This window comes from Dipodomys merriami, unplaced genomic scaffold (genome assembly GCF_024711535.1).
Source record: "Dipodomys merriami isolate MVZ:Mamm:240054 unplaced genomic scaffold, mDipMer1.0.p SCAF_102, whole genome shotgun sequence".
NCBI lineage: Eukaryota > Metazoa > Chordata > Mammalia > Rodentia > Heteromyidae > Dipodomys > Dipodomys merriami.
In genome coordinates, this window is record NW_027202294.1 from 451,034 (window position 1) to 467,318 (window position 16,285).

Consider the following 16,285-nt stretch of genomic DNA (forward strand, 5'->3'; position numbering starts at 1 on the left):
CTGTGTATCTTTGGTGTTCCTGACTAGCCTTGTCTATAACCCCATCATTAGTATTTTCCTGGGTCCTGCCAGAGTTCCTTGTAGGGGATTCCTGCAGACCTCAGCAGGCAAGACCCCATCACAGCTACCCTTTGCTAAGAAAATTTCCTTAAGGAAGGCTAAGGAGAGGGGAGCAATCACTAAGGCTTCATGTGCAGTATCTGATTGGACTTTTTCAGCCTACAGATATTATTCTTCCTATTTGACTGTTAGAGAGACTGCAGTTTGGAATTGACTGATTTGTCCAAGGTGATATGCAGAAGGTGCATACTCGAGGTTCTAGCCTAGTCTATCTCTTCCCAGTCCTTTTTAACCCCTGGTTCTGAGTCCTGACCCTTGCTTACCCCAGCACAAGGGGCCTGTCCACCTCCAGCAGACATGGGGACACACAAGTCGCACATCTCTGAAAGCCACTGGGTAAAGAGAAAGGCATCCAAGTCTGAGGCTTGGTGTGGGTATCTTCTCTACTGGTTGTCATGGAAACTGACTTGCTCCTAGGATGAATTGCCAAGGATGCCCTATGACTGGTCAAGACCTGCTGTGCAAAAGGAGGTTGCCCTAAAAGACTTCCAGCCCCACAAATAGTCTCCTAACCGGCACTCTGTCACTGTCCATTTACAGCTTAAACCTGAGATCCATGTTTATCTGCCCTCTCTGCTTTGCCTCAGACCACCCTGACTAAACCTACTTGGCTGTTTCTCTAATGTAGAAACCAGGGCTTGCCTTGTTTCAGCAATTACCAAGCACACCACTCCTTGGCTTGAGGATGGAAAGCTGGCTAGCTGCCCCTGAGCTTTTTCCACACACACCCCTCCCTCTTCCACTTTCTCCCTTTACCCCATTTCCTGTTCCTGTGAGCTCTTCAGAGCTCACCTCTGAGCCTGAACTTGTCTCTGCTTGAATTCCCCAGCCGCTAGACCTCTTCCAACTCTTGTGGATCCTGCTGACACATCCAGCTGTGGATGGGTGGGGCTGGATGAGTCACATGCCAGCAGCAGCCTTGCCCAAGAATAGCTGGCAACCACCTCAGGTGTCTGCATCATGCTTCTTGCTGGGGACACCTTGCTGAGGTATCCTTGCCTAGCGAGAGACCTCTGCTTCTACTTACCATTTGGGCAAGAATTTCATTGTACAAATCTAAGGTCAGGGGTTCAAGCCACAGGTAGTAGGGCTCCTATCAGCAAGTGTTGGTGTGCTTTAGGGGTGCTGTGGGTTCCCTTTGTCTGATCATTTTAGGGCCTCACTGATGAGCATTTGTTCTTTTGCTCTCTCTGTTGAGACCCCAGGCTGGACAAATGGATAGGGCTGGTTGTTAATCCCTGAGGTTCCTGCCTGGAATGGGGGGAGGAGATCCTGGGTATATGCAAGCCTTATAGGTAAGTGCCCTCTTATCTGAGGAGGGATGTTTCTTAGACTCCCCTGGTAGTTCTGAACTCTGTATGCGCTGTTTTTCCTGTGCATGTGTACATAGCTTTAATGCTTTTCCACTTCAACATCCTCCACTGATCACACACGCTGGCTATCACTTTTGTAGTTTGGGGTGCAACACGGCTAACAAACTTCCTTTCTGTCTTCACAATTTCACAGGTAGAAGATTGTTTCTTAATGTACAATATTAGCTACCTTGGCATGTGATTTTTTTCCCCCCTTACAAACTTTCATCTTAGCCAGGCGCTAGTGGTTCACGTCTGTAATCCTAGCTACTCAGGAAGCTGAGATTTGAGGATTAGGGTTTGGAGTCAGCCCAGACAGGAAAGTCTGTAACACTCTTATCTCCAGTTAACCAGCAAAAAGCCACAAGTGGAGCTGTGGCTCAAGTGATAGAGCATCAACCATAAGCAAAAAAGCTAAGGGACAGCTCCCAGGCCCTGAATTCAAGCCCTAGTACCAACACACACACACACACACACACACACACACACACAATGAATGAATGAATGAATGAATGAATGAATGAAAAGACATTTATCTTTTCCTATCCAGGAAGCACTTTATTGCTTCATGTTGGCAAATCCAAGCTGCCAACACCACTGTTTTGCACTTTAGGGCTATAATTAAACAAAATAAGTAGGATCTGACCACAAGCACTGTGATGTTGTGACAGTCAATCTGATAACCAAGCTGGCTACTAAGTGACTAATGGGAGAGGAGCCATATACATGGCAGATATGATGACAGATAGATGTGTGGTTCATGTCCCAGACAGGAAGGACTAGAAGAGTGTGAGACTTCAATATACTACTCAAAGTAGTGACAATTTAACACTTCCAACTTACTCCTGAAAAGTTTAAGTTAATACTTTTCAGACCACAGTTGACCTCAGGTAATGTGAATGAAACTCAGAGGTGAGGTTGAGAAAACTATTTGTAATATATAAGACATTGAAGGTGGGTGGTATTAAAATGCAGGTTCTGACTGAGTAGGTCAGGGGTGTGTTCAAAATTCTGCATTTCTATCAAACTTTCAGGAACTTCTACAGCCAGTGGTCTGGGAGCGCCATCGTTTGAATTGCAAAAGTGTTCCCTCAAAAGTCACTTGAGGCCTAAGTTGAGGTTCCCAAGTTTAAGGCCAGCTGGAGCCATTCTGCCTCAAAGCAGAATGTCAGAGTTGAAGTTCTGATGCCTGGTGAGAAGTTAGTGCTTGCACCACCACCACCACCCTGTGAAATGCATGGCTCTCCTCTCCTGTCTGGAAACCTGAGCTCAGAGAGGCTCAGAGTTAGCTTCAGAACCTCTTTTTCTCCGCCCTTCCCCCCCTCATCTCTGTATTGGGAGTGTGAACTCAGAGCCTTGCACTTGCTAGTACTCTACCATTTGAGACTCACCCCCCAGCCCTTTCTTGTTTCGGTTGTTTTTCAGGTACCATCTCAAGATTTTTGTCCAAGGTAGGCCTTAGACTGAGAGCCTTCTGTCTTCTAGCCTCCCAAGTAAATGTGATCAAAAACAAGTACCACTATGCCCAACTTATTCATTAAGATGACATCTTGCTAACTTTTTCTCTTGGGCTGACCTTGAACCATGATCCTCCCAATATCCGCCCACTGAGTGTCTGGGATTACAGTTATGAGCTACTGTTACCTACTTATAACCTTTCATTCTTACCTACCACTTCTCTATCAAAGAAAGAAAGACATGTTGACTGGGCAGAATTCAATGGAAACAGAAGGGGATTCACAGCTAATTTGATTTTGAGTGATAGAGCTTTTAAACCCTAACTTACAGAAAAAGAACTTTACTCAGATACCTTCAAAAGCCCAAAAGTAATGGCTTCATGCATAGAAGATCTAGAATTCTACTTTCTTGTGTGCTGGCCTCTTTCTCAGGCAGACTTCTCTCCCACACAACTAGAGAGCCACCAGCAAGGCAGGTCCTATTGTCTGACAATCTTCTAAGAACAGGCTGAGTCTTTCTTCCCATTGGCCCTAGCACATCCTACATCTGTCTCCTGTTGGCTCACATTAGGTTATATGTTCATCACAGAACCAGTTGCTGTGAGGAATACAGTAGTCTGATTGTTTTGAGCCTGTGTTCTAGTATTATTACCCTTAAAGCTAGTTCTAGTATTACCCTACATGCTGAAAATAAGAACCTGGAGGAAGAAAAGGTTGGCCCCCAGCATCAGTGGAGTGCTTGTCCCCATGTCCAGCACAGATGCAGACCTGAAGCAGGAGAAGGGGTGAACAGGGGTCAACAGCGTTGGCTGGGAGAAGAACAAGGCAGTCATTGCTTTTGTGGAGCAAAGATTGGTGCAAGGGTCCAGGGAGACGTGGGCTTGAGGGAAGCACGGGTGTGACCAGCATCTCTCTCTCTCTCTCTCTCTCAGAAAAGTTCCTGCCATGGCTATGGGGCTCTTCCGGGTGTGTTTGGTGGTGGTGACAGCCATCATCAACCACCCACTGCTCTTCCCCCGGGAGAATGCCACCGTCCCTGAGAACGAAGAGGAGATCATCCGTAAGATGCAGGAACACCATGAGAAGCTACAACTAGAGCAGCTCCGCCTAGAGGAGGAGGTAGCCCGGTTGGTGGCTGAGAAGGAGGCCCTGGAGCAGATGGTGGAGGAGGGTCAGCAGCCGCCCGAGGCCCACTCAGCCTGGGACCTCTGGAGCACTCTCTGTATGATTCTCTTCCTGATCATCGAGGTGTGGAGGCAGGACCACCAGGACGGACCCTCATCGGAGTGCCTGGCCAGCGATGAGGACGAGCTCCCCGGCCTGGGCGGTACCCCACTGCAGGGTCTCACTTTGCCCGATAAGGCTACTCTGGGCCACTTTTATGAGCGGTGTATTCGGGCCTCCACGGCTGATGTCGCCCGAACCCGGGAATTTGTGGAAGGTTTTGTGGATGACCTCCTGGAAGCCCTGAGGAGCCTCTGTAATCGGGACACCGACGTGGAGCTGGAAGACTTCATCGGTGTGGACAGCATGTATGAGAACTGGCAGGTGGACAGGCCCCTGATGTGCCACCTGTTTGTACCCTTCACGCCGCCAGAGCCCTATTGCTTCTATCCAGAACTCTGGTGCTCCAACCGCTCGGTGCCCCTGGACCGCCAGGGTTATGGGCAGATCAAGGTGGGCCGGACTGACGGAGACCCTCCAGGCTGTATCTGTGGCAAGACCAAGCTTGGAGAAGACATGCTGTGTCTCCTCCACAGCAAGAAGAGCGGGGTCCGGCCCAGTGGTGAGGTGGAAGACCTACTGTGTGCCAAAGAGCGTCCCTACCTTGACACCATGCAGGTCATGAAGTGGTTCCAGAAAGCCCTCACCAAAGCCTGGCACCGCATCGCCCACAAGTACGAGTTCGATCTCGCCTTTGGTCAGCTCAACACCCCAGGGTCTCTCAAAATCAAGTTCCGCTCAGGGAAGTTCATGCCTTTCACCTTGACTCCTGTGATCCAGTGCGATGACTCGGACTTGTACTTTGTGTCCCACCTTCCCAGGGAGCCTTGCGGTAGGATCCCCATCTCCAGCACTGAATGGCTCCTGTCCTTTGCTGTTTACGAGCGACACTTCCTGCGGATGACAGCGAAGACACTGCCCGAGGGGGCTTGCCACCTCAGCTGCTTGCAGATCGCCTCCTTCCTGCTCTCCAAGCAGAGCTGCCTGACGGGCCCCAATGGGTTGAACAACTACCACCTGAAGACCGCACTGCTGCACCTCTTGCTTTCCCGGAGAGCCAATGACTGGAAGACCTCCCAGCTCGATGCACGCCTGCACGACCTGCTGTGCTTCCTGGAGAAGAGCCTCCTGGAGAAGAAGCTCCATCACTTCTTCGTGGGCAACCGTAAGGTACCCGAGGCCATGGGACTCCCCGAGGCTGTGCGCAAAGCCGAGCCCCTCAACCTCTTCCGGCCCTTTGTCCTGCAGCGAAGTCTCTACCGCACCACACTGGACTCCTTCTATGAGATGCTCAAGAACGCCCCGACGCTCATCAGCGAGTATTCCCTCCACGTCCCCAATGACCACGCCGGCCTGCCCCCTAAAGCTGCCATCCCATAGAGCGCATGGGATTTGAAGGCCAGAAGGGAGAGCATCCCACATGGACGCATCACTGGTGTTCTGCATCCCCAGGATGGGAACGCAGCAGCTTGGAAGGGAGCTAGAGCTCAGCCTGCCAGGAAGCCAGGTCCTACAGAGTGGAGGAAACAGAATTCCAACTGGACTCTGGTTTGCTTTCCTGCCTTGGAGGCCTGTTGGTAAAGCTGCTGCTTGGGTCTGCGGATAGATCTTTTTGCAGCTTATTTTTGGATCACCAGGAGGAGCCAAGACAAATGGCACTGGACACTCTTATTGGACGCGGGGTTGGAGAGAATGAAAATACTGATTTGAGTGTAATCTGTTTTGCATCCCAGGTCCGATCTATGTTTGTCCTGTCCACAGAGGATTGTAGGAATGCTTTCAGGTTAAGAATGCTTTCAGGTTAATGCTTTCAGGTTAAGATCCAGCAACCTAGTTGCAAAGCACTGATAGGGACAGGAATAACAATTCATGGCCTTATACCCTGCCAGACAGAGGGTTCCACATAGCCAATGCTTTTCATACTATTAGACAGCAGAACTGGGAGAGATTCTAGGCCCCAGATGGCTGGTGTTTCCTATTACACAGAAATGGGTACTTGGTGGTGTTTCTGGCCACACTTCTCAGTCAGGTACACCAGTGCGCCATGTTCCAGCACCGTGGCTGCCATTCACCAAGCTAAGAGTAGACTCAGCCACTGACCCCACGCTGTTCTCTCCACGGCTGGTCTCTGACCTTCGCATGGTGTGGGGAGGCAAATGCCAAAGGTGGAGGCCTATCTAGAGAAAGAGAGGCACAGGGTGACTGGGGCAAAGGACAGAGGCTGAGTCCAGGCATGCTGGGGTCTTGGTTGCAGCCTGACTCAGTTCAGAGCCAACCTGAGGTGAATACTACCGTGTCTTTGAGTTGTCCTTGGGACACAGTTCTGGGGCAAGGGGGGCTGCTGTGCCCTCCCCATCCCTTTCCTCACTCACTGTGTTCACTGCACACACCCTTCCCTTTACTGGGGAGCCTTAGTACTCATAAGGATGACCCACGCCTAGAGAGCTGGGTACAGGCTGGGATGACCAGGGATCAGGTGCATCCTGTGGATACAGCCCCAGGACTGAGGCCATCTCTGCACTGCTGGAGGCCGTGGGCCTCAGGCAGGCACCAAAGCTGCTTCAGGCCAGAATCAGAGGTCCAGGAGCCTCTTCTCCTCCACTTGGGTTTCACTGGCCCTTTGGGATTTCCTCAGCATCCCCTCACCATCCTTTGTCACGTGTCAAGGAGGAGGGAGGGTTGCTCTCACCCAAAGATGGGGCCTCCTTTGCTAGCAGCCCCGGCATGCCCTCACCTGGCTGCAGGAAATTACCCAGGTTTAATTCACGGTGGAGGGGCTCAGCTTGCTTCAGGGCAATGAAGCCCGTGGGAAGCTCCCTGGGCATGCAGGAATTAAGTTCGACTGAGCATGCGTGGCTGGCCTCTCCCAGGCTCACTGCAGCTGCCGGGCTCCCAGGCTGCTCAAGGGTGGCTCTCACAGCAGCCCTGAGCCACTCATCCCAGAGGGACCCGTTCCACAATCATGGCAGATAGCCTTATTTATTGTCTGTGCCTTTCCCCTCATCATCCGTCAACCATATCCTGTTGTGTTTTGAAAGGAGAGACCAGCAAACAAGAAGCGGCCTCTCAGAAGCCAAGCCTCAAGCCTGGATCTCCATCCACTCCCCATTGCTTCCGGGAGGAAGTTTTCTGGAAAAATACAGAACTCAGTGGGATCACAAGGTCCTGTTTGGAACCAAAGCTGCTTCTGAAGCAGAAAACAGCGGGGCTCTTGGTGTTTCATGCTGCCTTATTTATACTAAAGGAAAAATTAAATTCTCACAAGGAGTAGAAACAGGACCCAGTGTTTTTGTTTAACTTCAGGAAATCTGTGGGGTTCCCAGGGCAAAGTTGGGGACAGAGATAGATTTCCTCAGGCAGAAGCATTCACTCCCCTTTTATTCTAACACTTTCAGGAAACTTGAAGGAATAACATGGAATATATCTGCCTTTGAGGCAGCTTCTGTGCTGCCCACAGAGTTCCAGAAAAGTCCTTTGAAAGCAGCTGTAGGAAGGATTCCAGCACAAAGCTGCTATGTGTAAAGTCAGACACAGACATAGGAAGTATCAGGAAACTTTTGGTGTTGGAAAAAAGAGGAACTAGAGGAGCTGTAGTCCTCTAGATGGATGGGCTTTCCACAGAGACACTCTCTGTCCTCTTTCCCTCAAGATTCTCCCTTCCCAAAGAGAATTCCAGGACACTGTTTCTGCACCTCTTGATAAGGGACAAACCAACTGAATGGAGTCAGCAACTAGTCAGCTTAGGGGAGGGGACCCTCAAAAAACCCAGCCCAACCCCTCTTCATGCTTCTGGTAATACCCAAGGGGCTGCTTAGGAAGAGGTTTACTTAGCCCATAGTATGGAAGGCTCCAAGTTGAAGATGGAATGGTCCTGTTTATTGGACCGCAGGTGAGGGCAGAAGATAATGGGAACTTGTGAGGAGCAAGCACTCATAGTAGAGAGCCAGGTGCGGCCATGATGTGGCTTTTATGACAGTCTGGGTGAGAACTAACCAGAGTCCCACGGGAGCTACCTTAATCCCTTTCAAGAGCATACCCCCAAGTGAGCTGAGGCGCTCTCACCAGGCTCCCCAACTCCATAAAGGACCATGCTGAAGTACCACCCAACTGAGAACTCAGAGCCAGCTAGCCTGGCCAGTTCATCATCTGGAGACCTCCATCGCAGACCCAGGTCAGTGAGCCGGAGAAAACACTGCAGCCAGAGAGTGGATGACAGCGGGCAAGCCACCTGTGTCCAGGGAGTAATGCCCATGTCAGTCGAGATGAGGCTGCTGGTACTGTCTCCTCCGTTTTCCAGATGAGGAAACTGAGGTCCTTGGTGAAGATCATGCAGGCAGAAGTAGCAGTCAGGTTTCCAGCCAGGCGGAGTTAGGAGATAGATGTTGGCAAGTCAAACTAAATAGGTTGAGAATGTGGAGTGGACTGAACCCAGAAAACTTTGGACTCTAATCTGAGGTGAATTTGGACTACAACGGTAGTCCAACAGTAGGGAGCCAGGAGCGATTCTTGAGTAACTCCAATCACCCCAGAGCCATAGAGTGATTTTACACACGATGAGTGTCACATGAGGTGCTGGGAGGCTGTGGCCATCCAGAGTAGGGTTGGTGGAAGCTGTTTGTGAGCAGTCTCTCCAAGGCTGTGATTCAGAACCATCCCATGTCCCATCCAGTCAATGGGTGGTTTGGTCTGACCAGCTGGGAGACCCATACAGAGAGCCAAGAGCCACTGCCTTTGCTTGGGCCCCATCTCCCTTCACCCCGCCCTCCAGTTAACCTTTCTCATTGCTGTCTAAAGATAGCTTGTTCCCTTACCGTGTGTGTGTGTGTGTGTGTGTGTGTGTGTGTGTGTGTGTGTGTGTGTGTGTGTGTGTGTGTGTGTGTGTGTGTGTGTGTGTGTGAAAGCAATACAGTCATACTAAAGAAAAAAATTTAACCCTGACTCCAACAGCACAAAAGCTTTCTACCCCCGTCTTTCAAGTATACTCCTCAGAGTGAACTTAACCAGCACTGTGTATCCTAGAATTTTCCTAGCTATGTGCAACATGTTTGTGTTTTCCTCCCTCCCCCACTCTCGTTCTTTTGTGCATGAATGGCCTCATAGCTTCTAACTTTTCTTGGACACCTTTTCCAACACGTTCTACCTTATTCCTTAAAATAACCTCACTATCTTACTGTCTTGTATAAATGTGCCCCAATTTGCTCATCTTCCCCTCCCAAAGAACACTCAAGTTGTCTCCGTGTGCGTGTGCACACACACGCACTATAAACAACTCCAGAATGAGCACCTCTGAGCACTAAACCTGTTTTGAAACAAGCCTTTCTTCACAATCACTATATTCAGAACTGTATTTGGCTCGTAGCAACTTGCAATATGTGGATTCATCACCAAGCATTGTCCCATAAAAAGGAACAATTGCCAGATCTATTCAGTCATCATGACAGAAGAGTAAGGAAAGTGCAGTTAACCTGCAGTGAGTGACAGATGTGCTCCACCTGGATCAGTGCAGTGTGAGAACAAAAGCGTAAGCCAAGGGCTCTCTGTCACCAAGTTCTGGGACCTAGTGACTATAGTGGTAAGTGCAAGAGTATGATTTTTGAGGTCAGCCTGGGGGAAACAGACAGATAGGCTTTCAGTTGGAGCTCTAATCCCTTCATTCTCCTTTTGAGTAAGCAAAGTTCCTTTCCAAGCTGCAGGCAGGTGGCTCATACCCGTAATCCTAGCTACTCGAGATCTGGCTGAGATTTGAGCATCCATCCGCTGGGCTGACAAATCCCAGAGAATCCTGTCCCCAGTTAACTAGGAAAAAGCTGGGAGTGGTCACGTGACATCAGTGGTAGGGTACCAGCCTTGAGCAGAAAAAGCCAAGCACGAGCAAACGTTCCCAAGTTTAAAAAAAAAAAAAAAAAAAAAAAACCAAGGGCACCTCTCCAAAGAAAAGCAAATTGACCCAGTTACCGGTGTGTTTCAAATGCTTGTACTCCATTTATCTGAGCCTGCACTAGTTTATTTCCTTCTGGCCTGTGGGCCTAGCTTTATAAGTGGAAATAGCTTTTGCCATCCTTCTGATATTCTTCTCCAGCTGGACAAAGAAACCTGAAAATAAAACTGTCAGCAACAAATTATCTCCCAGCACGAGAGAACCACGTACACTTCAGCGGTGTTCAAAGACATTTCCCTTTTGCTCCATGGGAAAAGGTAGGCCTCAGAAGTGCGAAGTGACTGCAGTCCTTAGCTACCCGGGAGACTGAAATCTGGAGAGTTGATATTCCACATCAGCCAGCTTTTTTACAAAAGCTTGCTAAGACCCCCATCCCAACAGAAAAGCCCTGGCATGGTGGTGTTCAACTGCCCTTCCGGCTACATGGGAAGCATAGATGGCATCACTGGCCAAACTGGCTTGAGCAAAAATCAAGCCTTTATCTCAAAAGTAACCAAACCCCAAAAGGCTAAAAGGTCTTACTTAAGTGGTAGAACACCTGCTTGACAATTATGAACCCCTGAGTTCAAACCCTAGTTTGAATGCGAAGAGAGGGAAGGAGTTTGGTCCCATCTGTTCCTGACCTCAGGGCCAGGGGTATTTTTAGTTTCTCTTAGGGTAACTGCATTTAAATAGAAATAGAAAGCAAAGACCCACTTCCTGTTTCCTCTCTACCAGCCACGCCTGGCTGAATCCCCCGTGGGACAGAGATGACTCCCTGCCCCCACAGCCTGCCTGCCTTCTGGGGTGTGATGAGGTCCAGTGCTGCTGGACAGCTGACCGTGACCATGGATAGCTTCCAAAAGACAAGAACTCATGCAGACTCCAGGGGTCCGGAGGCTGCAGCAGCCCCAGGATCCCACAGCAAAGAGTACAAATGAGTCCTCTATATATTCCCTCAGACCCCCCACCCCAGGAATTGGGATCAAGCCAGATGCTGAGGAGAACCAGATTCAGCTCCAGCCCCGCTGAGAGCTGGAAGCCCAAGCAGCCAGCATAAGACAACAGGTCACCACTCATTGAGGCCAGCAGGCTGAGCGTTAATGACCCAAAGAGCTTCAAGACAGAAGAGGCTCCTACCTCCATGCACCACTCAGTTAGGACGCCCATTAGGTACCCTGGTCTCCCAGTGAGACAGGCTCCACATAGGTGCCAACACCCTATTTACTAATAGCTGGGACTCTGTTCAGACCCAGCCATGTACCATCCCAGTACAGCAATTCTCAAGCATTTCTGTAGGCCTCTGTTTCCTCGACTGTAAGGCCCGGGTTATGCTGCTACTAAGATTAAGGGAAAGGCGTGTGCTATGCACAGCTCAACAGCCACAAAATCAGCAGCCATCGTCCGGTCACTTTGAGGACAGTTCCTGATTCCTCCATTCCTACTTTCTGGCTCCCCTAGGGGTGTCAGCAGTGCTCTCCAGCCCCTCCCACATGTGTACCTCTTTTCTTGCTCCCCCTCAACTTCAGCCCAAGCAGAACGTGTCCCCTATCTCTCCAGTGAGACCAGACCCCTACTCAGGGCTAGGTCTTCACTGGAGGAGGATATCCCTGGATCCACCACCATTTTCTACCTCCCTGCTGTCTTCAGGCTTTCTGGGACAGAATCTCTACTGAAGCCTCCAATGAAGGCCCTTCTGTTTAGCAAATAAGTGGCCATTGACCTGCCTTTTATGGCAAAATTGCACAGAAACGTGCAAGCACCTGTGTGTACATACACGGACACACAGATTTCCACCCCTGAGCACATCTGGGTTTTAAACCCAGATTTAGCAAAGGCTGAACCTCTTAGCAGTTCTTCCTCTTCATGCCCCAGTCAAGTCAGGTGGGGCTGAGAAGGAGGCGAGGTGTTGCCCTGGGAGCATTACTCTCACTAAGCTGACCTCTGATCTGCTGCTTTGATCTCCTCATCCCCAGGACAGGCCTAGAAAGAGTTCTTTACTGCTTATTCCTATGGTAGGGAACTAACAATAGTGCCCTCTGAGAGGGAGGCTGTGTGCCAGGGCACAAGTGGGCTAAGGACCCTGGTCTAAGAGGATTCGTGGTCAGGGTGGATTTGTGGGAGGAAGTAACAGTATCCCACAGTTCCTGTTCATGATCAGTGTAATTCCTCCCCTATCCCTCTTAATATCTGTCACCCACTCACCCCCACCACCCGGATCTACTCCTAGGCCTTAAATTTCCTACTTGCCCAGGTTATGCTGGCATTGAGTCCAATCTTTTCCCCGACTGCAAAATCTCACTGCTGTAATCTCTATATCTATCAGGATGGTCCTGAATAAAGGCTTCCTTAATTGTGCATTGACAAGTGTCCTTGAGTCATTTCCTCTGTTCAGAGGAGGTGGAGGAAGAAGATCCTGAACACTCCTTTGTAATGTGGGAGAGGGTAATTTATCATCAACCAGGCTTCAGAATTTCAGTAGTAAACTAGGCTTTAGAGTGAGAGGTGATGGTTGAGGCATGTGGATAATTTTAGCTTCTGAAGCCACATAGATGATTGAGGTTAAATCCGAACATCTGAAACAATCAGAAAACAGCCCAGACCATGAATGAAGCCAGTGAAATCGGAGTCATCTCGTTCTACAAGGTGATGGGAGCATGGACACCGAGTTCAAGTTTGATCATTCATTAACAGACTGCACAACAGTCAATAATCATTGATAACTGATCATCATTGCCTACCATGCTGATGTTGTCATGTACTGAGCATGCACTCAAGTATTAAGGCCAACAGGATGACCTGGTCATTCTGTAACAGCCATGTGGAATCGTTTTCAGCAATTCCAGTTAAGATAGTCACAGTTACATATGAGAAACTAAGGCCCATAGTGGTAATATTGCTTGCCCAGGGAAGTTACTTGAGTGGCAGAGGCAGGATTTGAACCCAGAATGTCTCATCCCTCGGTCTTGTTCTTCACTACTATGGTGAAGATCTATTTGGAGCTGCAAGTAAAAAAAAAGCATTTTGACAAAAGCTAGGCGGCTGCTCCAGAGGAGATGAACACATGTTGGAAATGGTGTTTGTAGAGATGCAAGAGCTCCAACAAGCTGGACCTAATCTATTTTTTTTTAATTCTTTTTTTTTTTTTTTTTTTTTTTTTGTCGGTCGTGGGGCTTGAACTCTGGGCCTGGGCACTGTCCCTCAGCTCTTCAGCTCAAAGCAAGCACTCTACCACTTGAGCTACAGCGCCACTTCCTGGACCTAATCTAAATGTTTGGGAAGACTCAACATTTGGTTACAGGATGGACTCCCAGTGCTGTGGAGTCACAAGGATGAAGAAGAGCTGGAGGTGGGTCTCCTGGGTGGGCACAGTGCTTAGTATGGGGAGGGAGGAATAAAGGTTATATTGCTTGGCTGCCTGTGAAGACTTCAGATAATAAACACTAGATTGATACAAACTACAAGGGACCAGGGGTAATTTTTTTTCTTTTCTTTTTTTTTGTCGGTTGTGGGGTTTAAACTCTGGGCCTGGGTGCTGTCCCTGAGCATTTCAGCTCAAGGCAAGTGCTCTACCACTTAGGCCACAGTGCCACTTCCAATTTTCTGGTGGTTAATTGGAGATCAGAGTCTCACAGACTTTCCTATCCAGGCTGGCTTTGAACCTCAATCCTCAGATCTCAGCCTCCTGAGTAGTTAGGATTACAGGCATGAGCTACCCGGCTCAGGGTTGATTCTTGACAGAGCAGTCCCACTCTATCTTCTACCAGTAACTTTGACAAAGGACACATGGGCAAGGTAGAAAGAAGAGGCTTAAAGGTGAGAAATCAAGAGAGGGACCATCCTCCTACCCGCTGGCAGGCAACAGAGAGGAAGGAGGGATGTGGAAGCCACATACAGGCAGTTTCTTCTTGGATGCTCCAACTCATGCCTTACCATTAGATGAACCCACTTTACCACCTGCAACTGCATCTGTTGGCTGACACCAGAAGTTGCAAGCTGGAAGGAATTTCAAGTAACATTTAGTCACCATCCCACTACCACTAATTCCAGTCATTGTAGTCCCCTCTCCCCGACCCGAGTTCTGTGAGGATGTAACCTGGCAACAGTCCAGACTGGGATTTACTCCAAAACCTCTAAGGAAGGGAACAGTACCTGGCCTCCTCCAGTCCGTTCTGATGTTCACATCATCTGTACAGTGAGGTCTTTCAAATGCTGTGATTTCAACTTGTGTCTTCTTTTCCAGGCCTCAGGAGACACAGCTCTCACTTGAAATCCTGGCCTAAAAAACAAAAACTACTTACAAGAAATACACCCAATGATAGATTGAAAAGCAGGAAGTGGAGCTATGACAAGTATTACATCAGCCATAAGCATAAAAGCTAAAGGACCGGGCTGGGAAGGTGGCTCAGTGGTAGAGCACTTGCCTTGCATGCATGAGACCCTGGGTTCGATTCCTCAGCACCACATAAGCAGAAAGAAAAAAAGCCGGAAGTGGCACTGTGGCTCAAGTGGTAGAGCACTAGCCTTGAGCTGAAGAGCTGAGGGACAGCGCCCAGGCCCAGAGTTCAGGCCCACGACCGGACCCCAAAAAATAAAAAAATAAAGCTAAAGGACCATCAAGGCTCTGAGTTCAAGCCCTAGTATGAGTACACACAGTACATATATATATATATATATATGTATATATTTATATATACATATATATATGAGATACAAGATCATATCTTTCCTGCTCCCCCCGACTATTGTATTTTTTAACCTGTATGTATTATCTCTACTCTTAGATCTCCAGTGTGAGTTTTTCAGTTTTTTTTTTTCTAGCAGGCTGAGTCCTGCTTTCAACCAGAGTAGAAGACAACTCCATTTCCTCAGCTCTAAAATAAAATACCTTCATTTGTGAGATATGCCATTTTCTAGCGCAGTGACAGCAGTGAGGATTTACTAGCAAAGCCTGGCTAGAAGGCAAGGCTTTTGCCTGCAAGGGCTGATCTGTCCCCTCAGCCCCAGGAGAGGCCGAGGGAGATGACTCCCTTCTGCCCAGCCCGGCTCCCAGGGGAACTCTGATTCACACACTCCACTCTGCATTGTTGCCATGGCAGCAGATCACCACATCCGGAGGGAACAGATGGTACTGCAGACTGTCCATCACATAGCACTTCCCCCAGGCCAGACCACCTCACCAAGGAGGCATGCCTCTGTCCAACTGGCAGAGAGTAACACCTGGTAACTATTTATATGGGGCAAAATATACCCAGAGCCAGCAGATGGCAGGGCCAGGCTGTCATGTGCAGAGAAAGGAAGTGTGGTTTGAACTAAGGCCAAGGCAGAGGCAGCAGCAGGCAGTACTTCAGTGGGCACGGACAGGTCAAAAACAAAAACCAAACCATCGTACTCTGCTGCTGTCTGGATGCTCGGCACTGGATCACAGGCTGGTCCTGAGTCACTGAGATAAAAGAGCATGGGAAAGTCTCTAAGAGAGGCGACGGCAACTTGCTGGTTCACTGGCTACTCTTGGCTCTTGGTGTCTTCATGCCCACTGGTGATGCAGCACGGCCTGCTGTGCTAGCTGAAGGACAGCATAGACCCCAAGTCTAGCAAGACAAGCCCTGAACCACCAGGTCTAAAACCTAGACCAAGATGCTCAAAAGATGAGTGGCACATAGCTCTTGTTGTATCTCCCATTGGCTTGGGCTTGGTTTACAACAGTCCACCCAGATGAATTAAAAGGATGCATGACACCAATCCAGCAGAGTGACCTTTGACTGTGACTCTGTGTGTGTGTGTGTGTGTGTGTGTGTGTGTGTGTGTGTGTGTGTGTGTGTGTGTGTGTGTGTGTGTGTGTGTGTGTGTAAAGGCAGGATGCTGGCTGTAGAACATTTTGTGAGATATCCTGAGCCCTGACAGCACCAGTGAAACTCTGACGTAGTTAGTCCAGGATGATAAATGGGTGTTTCATTTCCTGCTTTGGAATTCTTTCCAGTCACAAGACCCTCAGGGTCGCCTGGGCGCCTGGCCAAGGCTTGCAATGCAATGACACTCAGGCCTCCCCAAGTGGGCAGCAGCACTGTTTTGCCAAAAGGAAGGTATCTGGGCTTGGGGTGTTTCTACTTTCTTTTCCCTCCTCCAAGCTTTCCTCTTACCAGGGACTGTTTTGGAGGGTGCTGATCTAGAGTGACAAACATCTCTCTTTTTTTTTCTTCTTTGGGTCCGGTCAT

The 16,285-nt window shown here is 49.2% G+C and overlaps 1 protein-coding gene across 4 annotated transcripts in view; it reads left to right on the plus strand.

The window, feature by feature from the left end:
- Itprip (inositol 1,4,5-trisphosphate receptor interacting protein) overlaps positions 1-7,731 on the plus strand; it is a 33,075-nt gene extending 25,344 nt beyond the window's left edge. For all 4 annotated transcript variants that reach the window (XM_069993875.1, XM_069993893.1, XM_069993882.1 and 1 more), the window contains exon 2: positions 3,862-7,731. In XM_069993875.1, coding sequence (XP_069849976.1) covers positions 3,875-5,533 — 1,659 coding nt within the window. In that variant the 5' untranslated portion in view covers positions 3,862-3,874 and the 3' untranslated portion in view covers positions 5,534-7,731. The remainder of the gene's footprint in view (positions 1-3,861) is intronic.
- The last annotated feature ends 8,554 nt before the right edge of the window (positions 7,732-16,285 follow it).